At 42.8% G+C, this 14895-nt stretch overlaps 1 protein-coding gene across 1 annotated transcript; it reads left to right on the top strand.

Annotated features, from left to right (window-relative positions):
* The first annotated feature begins 7617 nt into the window (after positions 1 to 7617).
* On the top strand, positions 7618 to 8112 carry RTL6 (retrotransposon Gag like 6). The gene has a single exon (XM_069227510.1). It carries the CDS (start codon positions 7618 to 7620, stop codon positions 8110 to 8112), a length of 495 nt encoding a protein of 164 aa, XP_069083611.1.
* Positions 8113 to 14895: the final 6783 nt, after the last annotated feature.

Raw genomic sequence — 14895 nt, 5'->3', positions numbered from 1 at the left:
CTCCAACTTAGGTCTGATGCCCTCTCCTGAAATGGTATGTCCCAGGTAGGTAACAGCAATGACTCTGAACTTGCAATTTTCTTTCTTTACTGTTAGTCCAGATGAGGTTAATTTGCTCAATACTTTCTTTAAGGTTTCATCATGGTCGGGTAACGTCTTCCCATGAACAAGAATGTCATCTTGAAAGAACAGTACAGCCGGTATTTCACCTAACACTTTTTTCATAATGCGTTGGAAACAAGCAGCTGCAGAGGCTAAGGCAAATGGCATTCTTAGAAACTGGTACGCTCCTAGTGGTGTCACAAATGATGTTACGTGTCTAGACTCTGCATGTAATACAATCTAGTGGTAAGCAAAGGATAGATCCAGAACACTGAAATACTTTGACCCGCCTAAGCTAGCTAACTCCTCTGAGATGTTGGCTAAGGGTCGACGATCCACCCACATGTGTTTATTTGGATTCTAAGGTCCATACACATGCAAATTTGTTTTCCACCCTCCTTGGGTGCCAATACCACAGGTGCCAACCACTCTGATGATTCAATTTCCTCAATGACAAACAAACCTAACAATGTGTGTAATTCCTTCTTTAGAGGTTCCAGCATCAGTTTAGGAATTCTCCTCACTTTGTGTACACATGGGATGGCATTATTTTTTAGAATAATCCTGTGTTCAAAATGTTTTTAAACAACCTAACGTGTCGCTAAAAACAGTGGGAAATTCCTGAATAACATTTTGGTTGGTATCCTTATTGCTCACTATCATCAACTGACAAGGAGAATTGGGGTTCAGCCTGATGCCCATGTCACATTGATGGCGCCAACCTAACAAATTATTCCCCGCTTAGCTACATATACCTTTCCAACTGTTTCCTTAGTTTAAAATTTAATTTTCATAACTCTGTATCCTAACACTTCAATCTTAGTTCCTCCATAACTTACTGGGTTAATATCAGATGCTAACAAGGGATCATAACCCTTACCAAACACTACCTACCACTTTTTGTCACCTATCATGGTGTGTGGAGACCCTGAATCTGCTAAGACTTTGATGTCCTTATTGTCTAGTTTGATGGAACATTCAGGCATAATAATCGGTCCTTCATCCATGCCTCTGACACTCTCTTCAATCTGATTAATGTTAGGTTTTATATTAAATACCATTTTGTTCATTTTATCTGATACCATATCTATACTCATCAGTTTATCACCCTTGTAGACCCATGCATAATGACCCCTTTATCCACATTTCCTACATACGGAGTTTCTTGCATAACAGTTTGGATTGTTTGCTGAGTGTCCTGGATTACCACAGCGGTAACACTTTGGGGGTAATTCTGACCCTGGCGGTCATGGACCGCCAGGGCCAACGACCGCGGAAGCACCGCCAACAGGCTGGCGGTGCTTCCATGGGCATTCTGACTGCAGCGGTACAGCCGCAGTCAGAAACGGGAAACCGGCGGTGTCCCGCCGGTTTCCCGCTGCCCCAGGGAATCCTCCACGGCGGCGCTGCAAGCAGCGCCGCCATGGGGATTCCGACCCCCTTCCCGCCAGCCTGGTTCTGGCGGTTTTCACCGCCAGAACCTGGCTGGCGGGAACGGTTGTCGAGGGGCCCCCTAACAGGGCCCCACAAAGATTTTCAGTGTCTGCATAGCAGACACTGAAAATCGCGACAGGTGCAACTGCACCCGTCGCACCCTTTCCACTCCGCCGGCTCCATTCGGAGCCGGCATCCTCGTGGAAGGGGGTTTCCCGCTGGGCGGGTGGGCGGCCTTCTGGCGGTCGCCCGCCAGCCCAGCGGGAAACTCAGAATGACCGCCGCGGTCATTTGACCGCGGTGCGGTCATTCGGCGGCTCCCGCCAGGCGTGCGGTTACCGCCGCCGGCAGGAGTCAGAATGACTCCCTTTGTTTTAATCGCCTTGCTCTTTTTATCTTTGATGGTAGTTGATGCTTTGTTGTCTGTATTTACTTTGGATACAACACTAAAATGTTGCATAATTTTTAATAACATCAGTAAGTGAGCAGTTCTGTGGATCATTGTCATTCATTTCCTTTAGCCAAGTATTTGTACTCTCCATTCCTTCAACTATTGCAATTGTTTCCCTTGAATCAGGGCTTTTGGTCAGTAGTTTTTCCTGTACACGTTTGCTGTTGGTACATCGTACCAGCTGATCTCTAATTAGGGAATCTGTAATATCTCCAAAATCACATGTGTGTGCTAATGTACGTAGAGCTGCAACAGCATTTCCCACATTCTCCGTTTTTCTTTGGGTCCTTGCAAAACAAATTGTGACTTTCTGAAACTACATTTAATCTGGACTCAAATTGTTTGGCCAACATTGCTACAGACACATCATATATCTCTTGGTTCTCCATCCACTTCCTCAATAGGCAGTGTTTCCAAACTGTCATAAATGTTTCTGCCTTCCACTCCTAAGTTATGTAGAAGAACACCTTGTTTTCTAGCAGCTGAAAACGTTTCTCCTCCAATGGCCAAAAGGTACGAGTCAAAAAGAATCTTCCAACGCTTCCTTGTTAAAACTGGTTCGCCTTTTTCTGACAGAAAGGTAGGTGGTTGAGACTTGCTGCCATAATAGTAATAAATACTAGAGTTAGCGGTCTTCAAAACATGCATATTTGGTAAATATAGATATATATGTTCCACGTTTGAGTAGAAAGCTACTGTAATATTGTAGAAAAAAAGTATTAGTAGAAAAATACGTTGAAAATGTCTTATGTAGAAGTTTACATAAATTACAAAAATGTATAGATCCAAATGAGCGCAGATGCAGTGTAATCAATTAATTGTTTCCTGAACCAACATGGCGATTTCAAATACTATGACCTTGGCTATGTGGGTCATGTGCACATTACAGTCATAGTGCGACACATACAACGGTCGTAGTGTGACGTAATTGCAAAAGGCGGCTTCATGGATAACCAGATAACAGGGACGAAGACAAAGGCGAGCAGAAAGGCATGGCAGGACCTGCGCTGCTGCACGTGAGTAAACACATTTTTTCCAGTGAGCACATAATATAGTAACGGTGCATGCGGCAATACAATCAGAAAAAAAGTAGAGTCAAGGTTCACACGGCAGCGCACTGGATGAAAAGTTAATAGGCCACACACAGTGAAATGCTGACAATTGTAGAAGGCAGCCTCAGACTTGAAAACGGGTTACACGGCAGCGCCAGACAGAAAAGTACACACGTCATAGACACACAGCGGAATACTGCCAAGTGTGTAATTAACTTTCAGGCAATGCAAACAGTTTCACTAGTACACAGTGATATTCAGCCAAACCACAATTCAAACTACGCTTGCAGACAGGGTGAAAGGAAATCCAGTAACCATTTTCCACTAGGTTAACACTCAATGCCTCACAAGGAGAAAGTCAAAGTCTCTTCCTGCTCAAAACGTGGGTTCACATAAGGAGAGGTTGGTGGCACCACCTGTCTCCTCCCAGGTAAATAGATGCCAGTGTTGCAAAGTAGACTCTACATCAAAGAGTGTGAAATGTAGTTTATTGTAGAGCCACCAACCGAAGCAGGCAGCCTTCTTGAATGCTTGCATCAACTGCACATTACATAACTCTGGGTTCCTAGAGTTCTCTATTACATACCCAGGTTCTGTTTACCTAACATTAGTAACAGTAACTGGCATAGTACAAGAAATGATTGAAACAGTACTTGGTCCAAACCATATTTGTCTTGTGGGCCTATAAGTTTGTTTCCAGGTACTGATAGGTTGTTTCCAAAAGAGATTGATGAATTCGTTATAAGAGTAATTCCTGGTGCTGGAAGTGGGTGAAGTGGCAGTAGTGGAAAGTCCTTTTGGCACAATGGGCATAATTTTATTCAAAAGTGTCAAAAGATTCTGCCTCGCTGCGCCACAATCCTCTAAGATCTTTGTTATGGCTTGTGTATTCTGTAGAGGATTCTTCGTAGGAGCCATAGCCCTAATATGTGGCCTGGCAAACTGTCAAGCTTGAGTGTTAGGGTACAATATTGCAGAGAATCGCACTCCTCATCTCTGTTAATAAGGTAGGACATACCTATATCAATAAGAGAAAATCAGGGGGAAAGGAGGCAGTTGGCAGGCTCAGCAGCAATGTAGGTCTTGGTTACATAGATATATGTGATAATCAGGTGAGGAAATACAAAAAAGTAACCCAACCAACAATTCAGCGTTGAGCTTTTCTTATCAAACTCTTCATCAGTCCCACACCAATCACGGTACAGATATGAAGCCCCAGGATGCCAGGAGAGCTGGGATTTCCAGAAGAAGGAAGAATAAACAGAATAGGCAAACAAATCAATAAGAACCCTGCCAAAACAACAAGCACCCATCCTACACCATAAAACCTGCCTAAACTCCACTTATACAACGGAACTGGAAGGGAAGAAGGGATATGAATATGGTGCTAAACTAGACAAATGAGGGTGGCCTAACTCAGAAATGAGTAGATAATTGGGTTAATTTGCATTGTTTGGTTTTCCACAGCTTCCAGCCACCCTTACAACCTATTGTCCAGTTATGTGCAGATATATCTGAAATATGTGGTTCTGCCTTCAAACAATCAGTGTTCTCCTACTGAGGCTGGCATGACCCCTCTCTGTGATGTCTTCCAGACACTTCCTGACAATCATGCCTGGTCTCCCGTTGGAAATGGCACTCTCTGCAGGGTCACTCACAAACATCTTGCCTTCCTCCTCCTCTTTGTCTGACCTACGTTTTGTTACCTTTAGGACTCTGGGAACTTTAACTACTGCTAACCAGTGCTAAAGTGCATGTGATCACTTCCCTAGGACATGATAGCATTGCTGCATTCAAAATTGGCATATTTAATTTACGTATAAGTACCTAGTACAGTGCACTGTATGTGCCTATGCCCTTTAAATTAAATTCTACTAGTGAGCCTGCAGCACTGCTTGTGCTACCCTATTAAGTAGCCCTTTAAGGATGTCTCAGGCCTGCCACTGCAGAGCCTGTATGTGCAGTTTCACTGCCATGTCGACTTGGCATTTAAAACCCCTTGCAAAGCCTCAAACTCCCCTTTTATTACACCTAAGACTTCCCTAAGGTAGGCCATAGGGCAGGGTGCAGTGTAAGTAATAGCCATATACTTTATAGTTTTATATGTCCTGGTAGTGAAAAACTCTCAGAATCGTTTTTCACTACTGTGAGGCCTACCCCTGTCATAGGATAACTTTGGGAATTACTTAATACCTTTATTAAGTGTAAATCCTGATTGAGAAGAAGTTGGACTGTCATGCTTGGTACTTATAAATCCTCTTTAATGGTAAAGTTGGATTTATGATTACAATTTAAAATTGACAATTTTAGAAAGTTGGCATTTTCCTGCTCTTAAGCCCTGTGTGCCTGCTGCCTGCCTCCAATACACATCTGGGTTAGGTGACAGCTGTGCTTTGTGTATTTCCTCTAGACAGTCATACTCAAAGGGAGCAGAGGTGTGCCAGTTGCATCCTTCTGGCCCATGACCAGGCTGATTGGCCTTCCGGAGATAGATGGGAGGGAGGCGCTGACACTTGCACCTGAATAGGGCTGAGTCTGTCCGCACACAAAGAGTTGCATAACCCCCTATAGTGTGTCTGGGCAGGAAAGGGAGGTCTTGTGTGCACTTCAAAGCCCCTTTTTGAAGTTACCCCCACTTCAAAGGCACCACTCGGTATAAGAACTGGAGTGCAGTGCAAGGGTGCCTGTGTTGGCGCTAAGCAGAATAATGAGTACTTGAGTACTGGGGTACTTGAGTAAACATACATTTTAGTTTTTGAATACTAAATCATCCCGCACACCAGCCTTTTACATTTAAGCGAAGATCCACTAGGACACCAAAATGCCTCTAAGTAGGCCTATTTTGTCTGGGTATAGATCTATTTTGGAACCGCAGGGGAAATATGTTGATCATTTCATCAGTGAATTTGTGACTTTGACCAAGAGCTATATACAAGATAGTGGGGATATGACCAATCATATTGAGAAGTGCCCTTTGACATGAATAACAAATGGTTGGTTTCTTGGGACTTGAGTCCTTATGTACCAACATTCCCCAAACAAAAGGTATAAGAAGGATCACGGATGTACTGAACAAATGGCCTATGCCAGGGACGCTACCTAGGGATTGCATTGCAGAGTTTCTTAGACTAGCCCTTACTAAAAAATTATTTGACTTTGATACTAACTACTACCTACAAATCAAATGTACTTCAGAGGGGGCTTTTTGGCCTCAATTTTGCCATACTATTTGTCAATGACTTTGAATGCAAATATATTTAGGATCTGCACACCAATCCCTTTCATGGACATATTCACTAATGGGAGAGCTTCATAGATGCTATTTTGTTTATTTGGACAGGTGACATGCTCACAATTCTAAAGTTCCTTGAATGGAACAATTCCCTGTCCACTAATTTACATTTCAACACATTTTAGTTTACGTCCTGTACCTCACTTTGGCCATTTATTATGGCATTCTTGGTACCAGCTTATACCAAAAACTCACAGAACGCAGCACAGTAATTCAGTTTTCCAGCAATCACCCTAGTCGTTAAAGGATTGTTTAGCTTTCGACCAGTTTCTGTGCCTTCTCAGGAACTGTAAGTGGAGGAAGGACTATTTCCGTGAGATTAAATTTCTAAGCAAAAAATTGAAGGACAGAATCCCTGCAAATTGACACGGAAATGACTCAAAAGAGCTTGGTACTGCCCCTGTGAATACTTATTCACACCCAAAAGAAAAGAAACCTGCTGAAAGGATTATTTGTGTCAAAACGTTTTGTACACAAAGCAACAGGTGTGATGCTGCGCTCAACTGTGGCATCTCTTTTTTTAGCCGCAGTCGAACCGCGTCTGCGATTATCGGAGCGCAATCATCCGTGTTTTTCCACCACATTAACGGCACATTTTGAGAAGCACATTTCGTGCTCCCGGTCGCGTCGTCCTTACCTGTTTCCCTGACTTTTCTTCCTGCTTGTTGGTAGATGACTCCTCTTCTTTTCCCTTCTTTTCTTGTTTCTGTGCACTTCGCTTTTTCTTTCTCCTGGTTTCCATGTTGTCTTCTTTCTGTTCCTTTTTCCCAGCATGCCTCTTTCTTTTATACTGTTACCTTTTTCCTATTCTTTTCTATGGGCCTTTCCCAATCCAAGATGGTGTCGCTTTCTTTTCCTGTGTTGTCACTTCCTGTCTTCCAGTATATAAGTCACTCAGTCCTGATCTTCTTTGTGTTGCAAACACTTCCTCTTGTTGGTGATCCTCGCTCCTGTTCATCATGTTTTCTCCAGTTCCTGTTGCTCTGCTTGAGATTTTTTTCTTTTTTCACTCTTGTTTTTTCCTCTTTTTCAGGAGTTCCTGTTTGAGGTTTTTCCCATATTTTTGGAGTTTTTTCCCCTCTGGTACTCCTTCTGGAAGGTACAGTCTGCTTTGGCATTTCCTGTCATGCAGCACTATGGCTACTAGAAAGATTTGCCCTTATTTTGGTCAGTCCAGAACCAGCAGAAGCCCGGGTGCTCTTTCAAATCCCTCAGTCAAAGGTGAGAAGCATCGTGCAGATTGTGACAGATTGCAACACCAAAAGAATCCACGTTGTGAGACAACAATGGAAGGACCACAGGGAGACGTAGTAGAAAACGCACAAGCCATGCTGCAGACAGTCCAACAACAACCTCAGGAGTTACAGCAATTGCGGGCTGAAAATACTGCACTAAGACAAGTCCTGTCCTCCCGGTCAATGGATGTACCACCCGTGTCTACTGCAACACCTCAATATTCTGGGGATCCGAGTAAAATTAAAGAGTTTCTGGATATCTTTATGGTCTTCTTTGCCTTTCGTCTGCTACAATTTTCTTCCAATAAGGCCAAGGTGGGTTACCTAATCAGTGTCTTGTCTGGCCTTGCACTAGCTTGGGCGACTCCCTTGGTCTCCGCAGAAGATACTGTCCTGCATAATTATCCTGCTTTTTGTAAACTTTTCAAGCAGATGTTCGAAAGGCCTGGGTTGGAAGCAGCGGCAGAGGAGGCCTTATGTGATATACAGCAAGGTACACAGGACGTTTTACAATACATAACCCGCTTCAAACAGTTGGCTGCCTAAACCACGTGGGTGGAACGCACCTTTGAAACCTTGTTCCGCTGAGGACTGCATGAAGAAATCAAGGATGAATTGGTACATTCTACTTCAACCCGTTCCTTAAAAGAATGAATGGAACTAGCAATGAACATAGAATATAGATTACAAGAGCGCAAGATGGAAAGAAGAAGAATTCGATTACCATATCAGCCTGGAGTAAATCGTACCATCAGTCGGTGAACCGACGAAGTCCATTTTGAAGCTTCTCCATCTTCTACGGAAGAACTTATGCAAATTGATCTCGTCCATGGTCTGCTATCTGAGTCTGAAAAGGAGGATAGAAGACGAAAGGGTCTTTGCGTGTATTGTGGCAAAGCTGGTCATCTGATTCGATGTTGCCCTGTTCGTCCTTCCAGACCTTTGGGAAATGCCAACTCCTGTCCCCTGTAAGGAGGAAGGGGACGGGAGGAGCTAAAGTACTGTCAATATGTTCCTCCAGAGAAAATATGTCCACCTTGTTCATCCTTTCAGTTACATTACAAAGTCCACAAGGTCAGGAAGAACAACTCTTTGCTCTTGTAGACGGTGGAGCCAGTGGAATCTATTTGGACGAGACCTGGGCTAAGGATAAAGGTATTCCATGTATTCCAAAGGAAACCTCAGAGCAAGTACACCCTGTAGATGGCTCCCCTTTAACCTCACGACCTGTGGTGGAGTCTACTCCTACAATCTGTTTGAAGTTTGGAAGGCACCAAAAACATATCCTCGCTGAACCACACAATGATTTTAGGAATACCTTGGTTAATCCGGCACAACCCCTATATCAATTGGGAAACAAGAACAATATCCTTGACATCTCAGTTTTGCCAGCAAAATTGCTATTCTACCAACTCATATTGGTCTCCCAAAGGGTTCTATCATTCGTCAAAGAATACCGATAACGCAAGGAGTACCAAATTGTTATCTGGAATACTCTGACATCTTTCAGAAATCAAGTAATCCCATCTTACCTCCTCATAGTATCTATGACTGTGCTATTACTTTGGTTCCGGATGAAGTGGTTCCATTTGGTCGAATGTATTTCTCGACAGATCAAGAAAAGAAGGCACTCAAAGAATACCTAGATGACAACTTAAAGAATGGGTTAATTGCTCCTTCTTCATCTCCTGCTGGGGCTCCTCTTTTCTTCGTTCCCAAGAAGAAGAAAGATCTGTGCCCATGTGTTGACTTCTGCGGACTCAATAAAATAACAATCAAAGATCGTTATCCCTTACCTTCAATTAAGGATATACTGGCCGCCATCCAGGGAGACAAGAAGTTTACTAAATTAGATCTAAGAGGTGCCTATCTGTCAGAGTCACCAGATCCTCGGGGTCTGTGCACGTTCCCAACACTTCCACCACAAGACAGCTCCAATACTCTGATTAGATTTATCACAGAGTCTAAGAGAGTCCAAGTGGGGAAAAGGGGATTAGGACGGGAACAGCTGGGAAGGAGACCTGTAGGAAGCAAAAGGTTAAAACACAACATCAAAATTACATCTCATGGAATCAGTACCATGCTACAACTCTAAGCTTCGTCTTTTCCGAAAAAACATGAACAACCCTAGAATAGTCCTAAAACTGACTAGGCTTTAGATGACCGAATGCCTGAGGAGGAAACAGGAAAAGTTAAATAGGACTTTCAGATTCGAGTACTTTCTTTAGCATGAGAATCAGGAAACACTCTGAGCAATTTCTAAACAACCATATGAATCTCCTTTTAAGAATATATATCAGGAACACACAGCATTACATCTAGAACTCTGGTATTGTTGTGTTCATCTCAGAAAAAAAATTGGGAAGTGAATTGCGCACATTGCAAATTTTTATATGAGTATTAAACACCATAAAGGATTGTGCACCATGAAATCACACAACGTAGATTCAAGGAATAAATCACGCAACGTGTCAACTTGAAATGCTACCAAGAAAATGTCTTAGAATAGTAGCGCACAGTAATTTACATTATTTATACACGAGGAAAGAATTGCGCGTCTTGCTGATTCAAATGCCACCATACAGATGCCAAGAAATGGTAGCGCACAACGAACAACATGAAAAGCACTCAGGGAAAGAATTGCGCGTCTTGCCGATTCAAATGCCACCATGCAAATGCCAATAAATGATAGCGCACAATGAATAACATGAAAAAACACTCAAGGAAAGAATCGCGCGTGTTGCCGATTCGAATGCCACCATGTAAATGCCAGAAAATGGTAGCGCGCAATGAACAACAAAGTTAAATGCTCATGAAACGAGTTGCACGTCTTGCCAACTCGTAAAACATCATGTAAATGTCAAGAAATATCAGCGCGCAATGAACAATAATGTAATAACGAAGTCAAATCTTTATGGAATAAATTGCGCGTCCTCCCTATTTGCAAACCACCTTACAAATGTCAAAAAATGGCAGCACACAAGTAATCTGTTATTCATTTAAGAATTAAAATCAAGAATATGAAAATTCTCAATTACGGTGTTGGGAAATGTCCAAACACCGTCTTACCGCCTGGAAACAGTGATCACCAATGAGAGATGAGTGCAGAAGACTGGAAAATCCAAATAGGCCGCCGGGACAGGAGGTCAGGAAGAAGCTGCTGCTCTGCACCGGGACCTCTGAATAGTGAGCACTGGAAGTTGGGCTGACTCTCTTTTATAGAGTCTTGGCCCAGCCTAGAACCACGCCCAGGCATGTTGCAGGGAAAGTCTCTACAAGGCCCTGGAAAGGGACCACACCCTAACACACTCTGAATGTCTGCAGCAATACATTGCAAATGTACAGTATTTATAAGCACCTTAAAAATGAATCTTTTGGATGGAATTCTGCAATGCAAAAGGTTAAACAATAACATATCATCACAATGCATAAATTACATTATCTTGCGAGTGTTGGGTTTTTGCATTCTAGATGCCCGTAGAGCGCGCACTGTCCTGGTGTTGACAATACTCCCCTCTCCCAGACGCGCTCTAGGGCCTGGTTTATCTGGATTGAGACGATGAAAGCGTCTCACAAGTACTGGAGCATGAACATCAGATGCGGAAACCCATGAATTACTTTCAGGGGCATAACCTTTCCATGAGATTAGGTACCATAGGTTACGCCCTCTCAGTTTAGAGTCCAACAATTTCTTGACTTCATATTCTTCTTCCCCCTGTACTAGAACAGGAGCTGGATGAGGGTGGACCTTTTGGACTGCCTTTTTTAAGAGGGAAGTATGGAACACTGGATGAATCCGTAATGATTTTGGCAATTGTAGTTTATAGGTCACAGGATTGATTTGCTGAAAAACAGTGTAAGGACCTATAAATTTGGGGTTGAACATGTGCTTCTTCTTGAAGTCTATATGTTTTGTGGAAAGCCACACTTTGTCACCAGGTTGATACTGCGGTCCCTCACAATGTTTCTTGTCATAATGCTTTTTGTATTTTTTTTTTGGCTTTTTCTAAATGTTGTTGAATCGATTTCTGAGTTTGATGCAAATGATGAATGATTTCTGACACAGCTGGAGTGAGAGAACTTTCTTGAGGAATTGTGATGGGCAAGGTGTCAGGATGATAGCCAAACAAACCAAAGAAGGGTGTAACGCCAGTAGACGTGTGGAAGGAGTTGTTGTAGGCTAACTCAGCTAGCCAGAGCATTGATGTCCATGAATTAAGTGCTTTTTCAGCGTAAGCACGTAGGTATGCTTCAAAGTCTGATTTAGTCTCTCCGTTTGACCATCTGTTTGAGGATGGTGGCTAGTAGATAGGGTAGATGTCACTTGGAGTGTTTTACACCATGTCTTCCAGATGTTGGAGGCAAATTGCGATCCCCGATTGGAGAGGATCACTTTTGGCAGTCCATGATAACGAACCACTCTATTCAGTAAGATAGTTGCCAGTTCACTAGAGGTGGGTAATTTCTTACAGGCAATGAAATGTCCATATTTCGTGAGACTATCTACTACCACCAGAATTACTGAATGCTGTTGAACCACTGGCAGACCTGTAATAAAGTCTAAAGAGATGTGTTCCCACGGACGACTTGGGGTTGGGAGTGGGTGTAACAACCCTTTCGGTTTTGAATGACTTGTTTTAGTGCGAGCACAGACTTCGCAGTTGTTTACCATTGTTTTTACATCCTTTGTTAAGGTAGGCCACCAAAAATAGCGTTGGATTAATTCAAGAGTTTTAGGAGTACCAGGGTGACCTGCTGTAGGTATAACATGCAACCAATGAAACACTATCTTGCGAAGTTTGGTAGTGGGCACGAACAAACGAGCATTGTGAAAGGGTAATCCTTGCTTGATTGAACTTTTCAGATCTGTTTGGGCCCACGCCTGCCATTTTTCAACAGTGAATGAATTGCGGATGTCTTCAAAGAAATCTTCTGTTTTTATGATACATAGGACCTTGTCAGGAGCAATGATAGCTCTGGAGGTTTGAACTGCAGGCAATGTGGTAGACTCTTGGCGGGACAAGGCGTCAGCTTTGCGATTATCTTTACCAGGCCGGAAGGTTACCACAAAATCAAACTCGGCAAAAAACAGCATCCAGCGTAATTGCCGAGGAGTCAAAAGTCTGGCAGAACTCATATATTGAAGATTGCGATGATCAGTATATACTGTGACAGTATATTTAGCTCCCAACAAATGATGTCTCCATTCTTTAAAGGCGTCACGAATTGCCAGAAGCTCTTTTTCAGCAATGACATAGTTCTGTTCGGCTTCGTTCAACTTCCGAGACATGTAAGCTACAGGATGAAGCTGACCAGTGTCTTTGTTTCGTTGTGACAAGGCTGCTCCTATCGCCACATCTGAAGCATCAGCTTCCACTATGAAAGGTCGATCCGCATCTGGATGAGTCAAGACTGGGGCAGTGGAGAAAGCTTCTTTCAAAGTTGAAAAGGCTTGGTCTGCTTCTGGGGACCATACACATTTTTCATTCTTTCTTAATAACTTAGTAATTGGAGCCACTGTCTGGGAGAAATGATTGATGAACCTCCGGTAAAAATTTGCAAAGCCCAGGAAACATTGTACATCACGAACAGTCTTTGGGATGGGCCATTCAGATACAGCTTTTACTTTCCTTTCTGCCATCACCATACCTTGAGGGGTAAGGATAACCCCTAAAAACTCAACTGTGGTAACATGAAACTCACACTTGGTTAGCTTGCAATATAAATGGTGTTTACGAAGGGCTGCCAAAATTTTCTTGACATGTTAAACATGTTCATTCTCATTGTCTGAGTAGATCAAAATGTCATCAATGTAAACTATGGCAAAGATATCGAGGTACTCTCTAAGAACATCATTTAAGAAAAATTGAAATGCTGCTGCAGCATTGCACAGACCAAAAGGCATGACGGTGTATTCAAAAAGGCCATATCTTGTTTTGAATGCCGTTTTCCATTCGTCACCCTTTCTCATTCTGACCAAATGGTAAGCACCTCGAAGATCAAGCTTTGTGTAGATTTTTGCTTTCTTTACTTGTTCCAGTAAGACCGGAATTAGAGGCAAAGGATATTTGTTCTTGATGGTGATTTTATTCAAGCCCCTATAGTCGATACAAGTTCGAAGCTCTCCGTTCGGTTTTGGAACAAAAAACAAAGGAGAAGCTGTGGGAGACTTAGAGGGGCGGATGAAACCATTCTCTAAGAATTGATCCAAGTATTTTCGTAAATGTTGATTTTCATGTTCTGACAGGGTATACACACGACAGTTGGGAAGTATCCCCCCGGGACTAGATCAATTTGACAGTCATAAGATCTATGAGGAGGTAAGTTCTCTGCTTCCTACTCATCAAATACATCTTCAGAAGACGAATACTGTTTGGCCAACTGAACTTATTTTTCTGCGGCGGTACCTATGTAAGAATGGCGAACTTCCGATTCTTGAGTCCTTTGGAGACAATGTTCTTTACATAGCACTGATGAGAACACGATCTTTAGTTCTTCCCAATTAATCTCTGGATTGTGATGAGTTAACCATGGCAAGCCAAGGATGATCCCATACTGAGGAGCATGGATCACGTCAAGGATGAGTTCCTCTTTATGTTTCTTTCTTTGATTTTTACCTTCACAAATTATTGTCAAGGGGACAGTCTGAAGAGTTATCGGACCTCCAGTCAAGAGTTTTCCATCAACTGCCTGGATGGTTTCTGGGGTCTTCTTTTCAATACATGGGATCCCCCATGCACGAACCAATTGGGCGTCAACAAAATTTCCGGTAGCCCCAGAGTCGACTAGAGCCTTCCTGAAATAGGTCTTTTTCTTGACCTGAACTCTTATTCCCAATTTTAGATGTTTGGATTGTGAAGGATCCACGGTGACACCCAAGAGCAACACTTCTCTGCAACTTGGGTGCTTTAGATTTTCCGACTCGACTGATGCATTGGTTCCAACTTTCTGAACTGGGCCTCGCTTGCTCTTTGTTTCGATTGGACAATCTTTGGCGAAATGACCTTTCCGCCCACAATAGAGATATTGCCCATTTGTTCTGCGTAGGTCCTTTTCATCTTTGGTCAAAGGTCTCCTGATGGTTCCAATTTCCATCGGTTCCAGCGTTCTTTCTCTCGGAGTTCATGAGTCTTTGTTATCATGAGCATGCCTAGAATGTTTTTCAGTCTTTTTACGCGTTCCTTTTCGTTCGTTTAAACGATGATCAAGCCTCAAGACAAGGTTTATTAAATCTTGACAGTTTGCAGGTTGTGGGTCGATTTGCGCTAAGATGTCTTTTAGCTCCTCTTTGAGTCCCCTGTAAAACAAGGCTGCTTGTTTTTCTTCAGG

Source organism: Pleurodeles waltl, chromosome 4_1 (genome assembly GCF_031143425.1).
Source record: "Pleurodeles waltl isolate 20211129_DDA chromosome 4_1, aPleWal1.hap1.20221129, whole genome shotgun sequence".
Taxonomy (NCBI): Eukaryota; Metazoa; Chordata; class Amphibia; order Caudata; family Salamandridae; genus Pleurodeles; species Pleurodeles waltl.
Note: the sequence above shows the minus strand (reverse complement) of the source record. Positions and strands in the feature narration are given on the sequence as shown.

Excerpts from the sequence above, each read along its gene's own strand:
- RTL6 (XM_069227510.1), top strand. The coding sequence starts at position 7,618 with ATGGAAGGACCACAGGGAGACGTAGTAGAAAACGCACAAGCCATGCTG.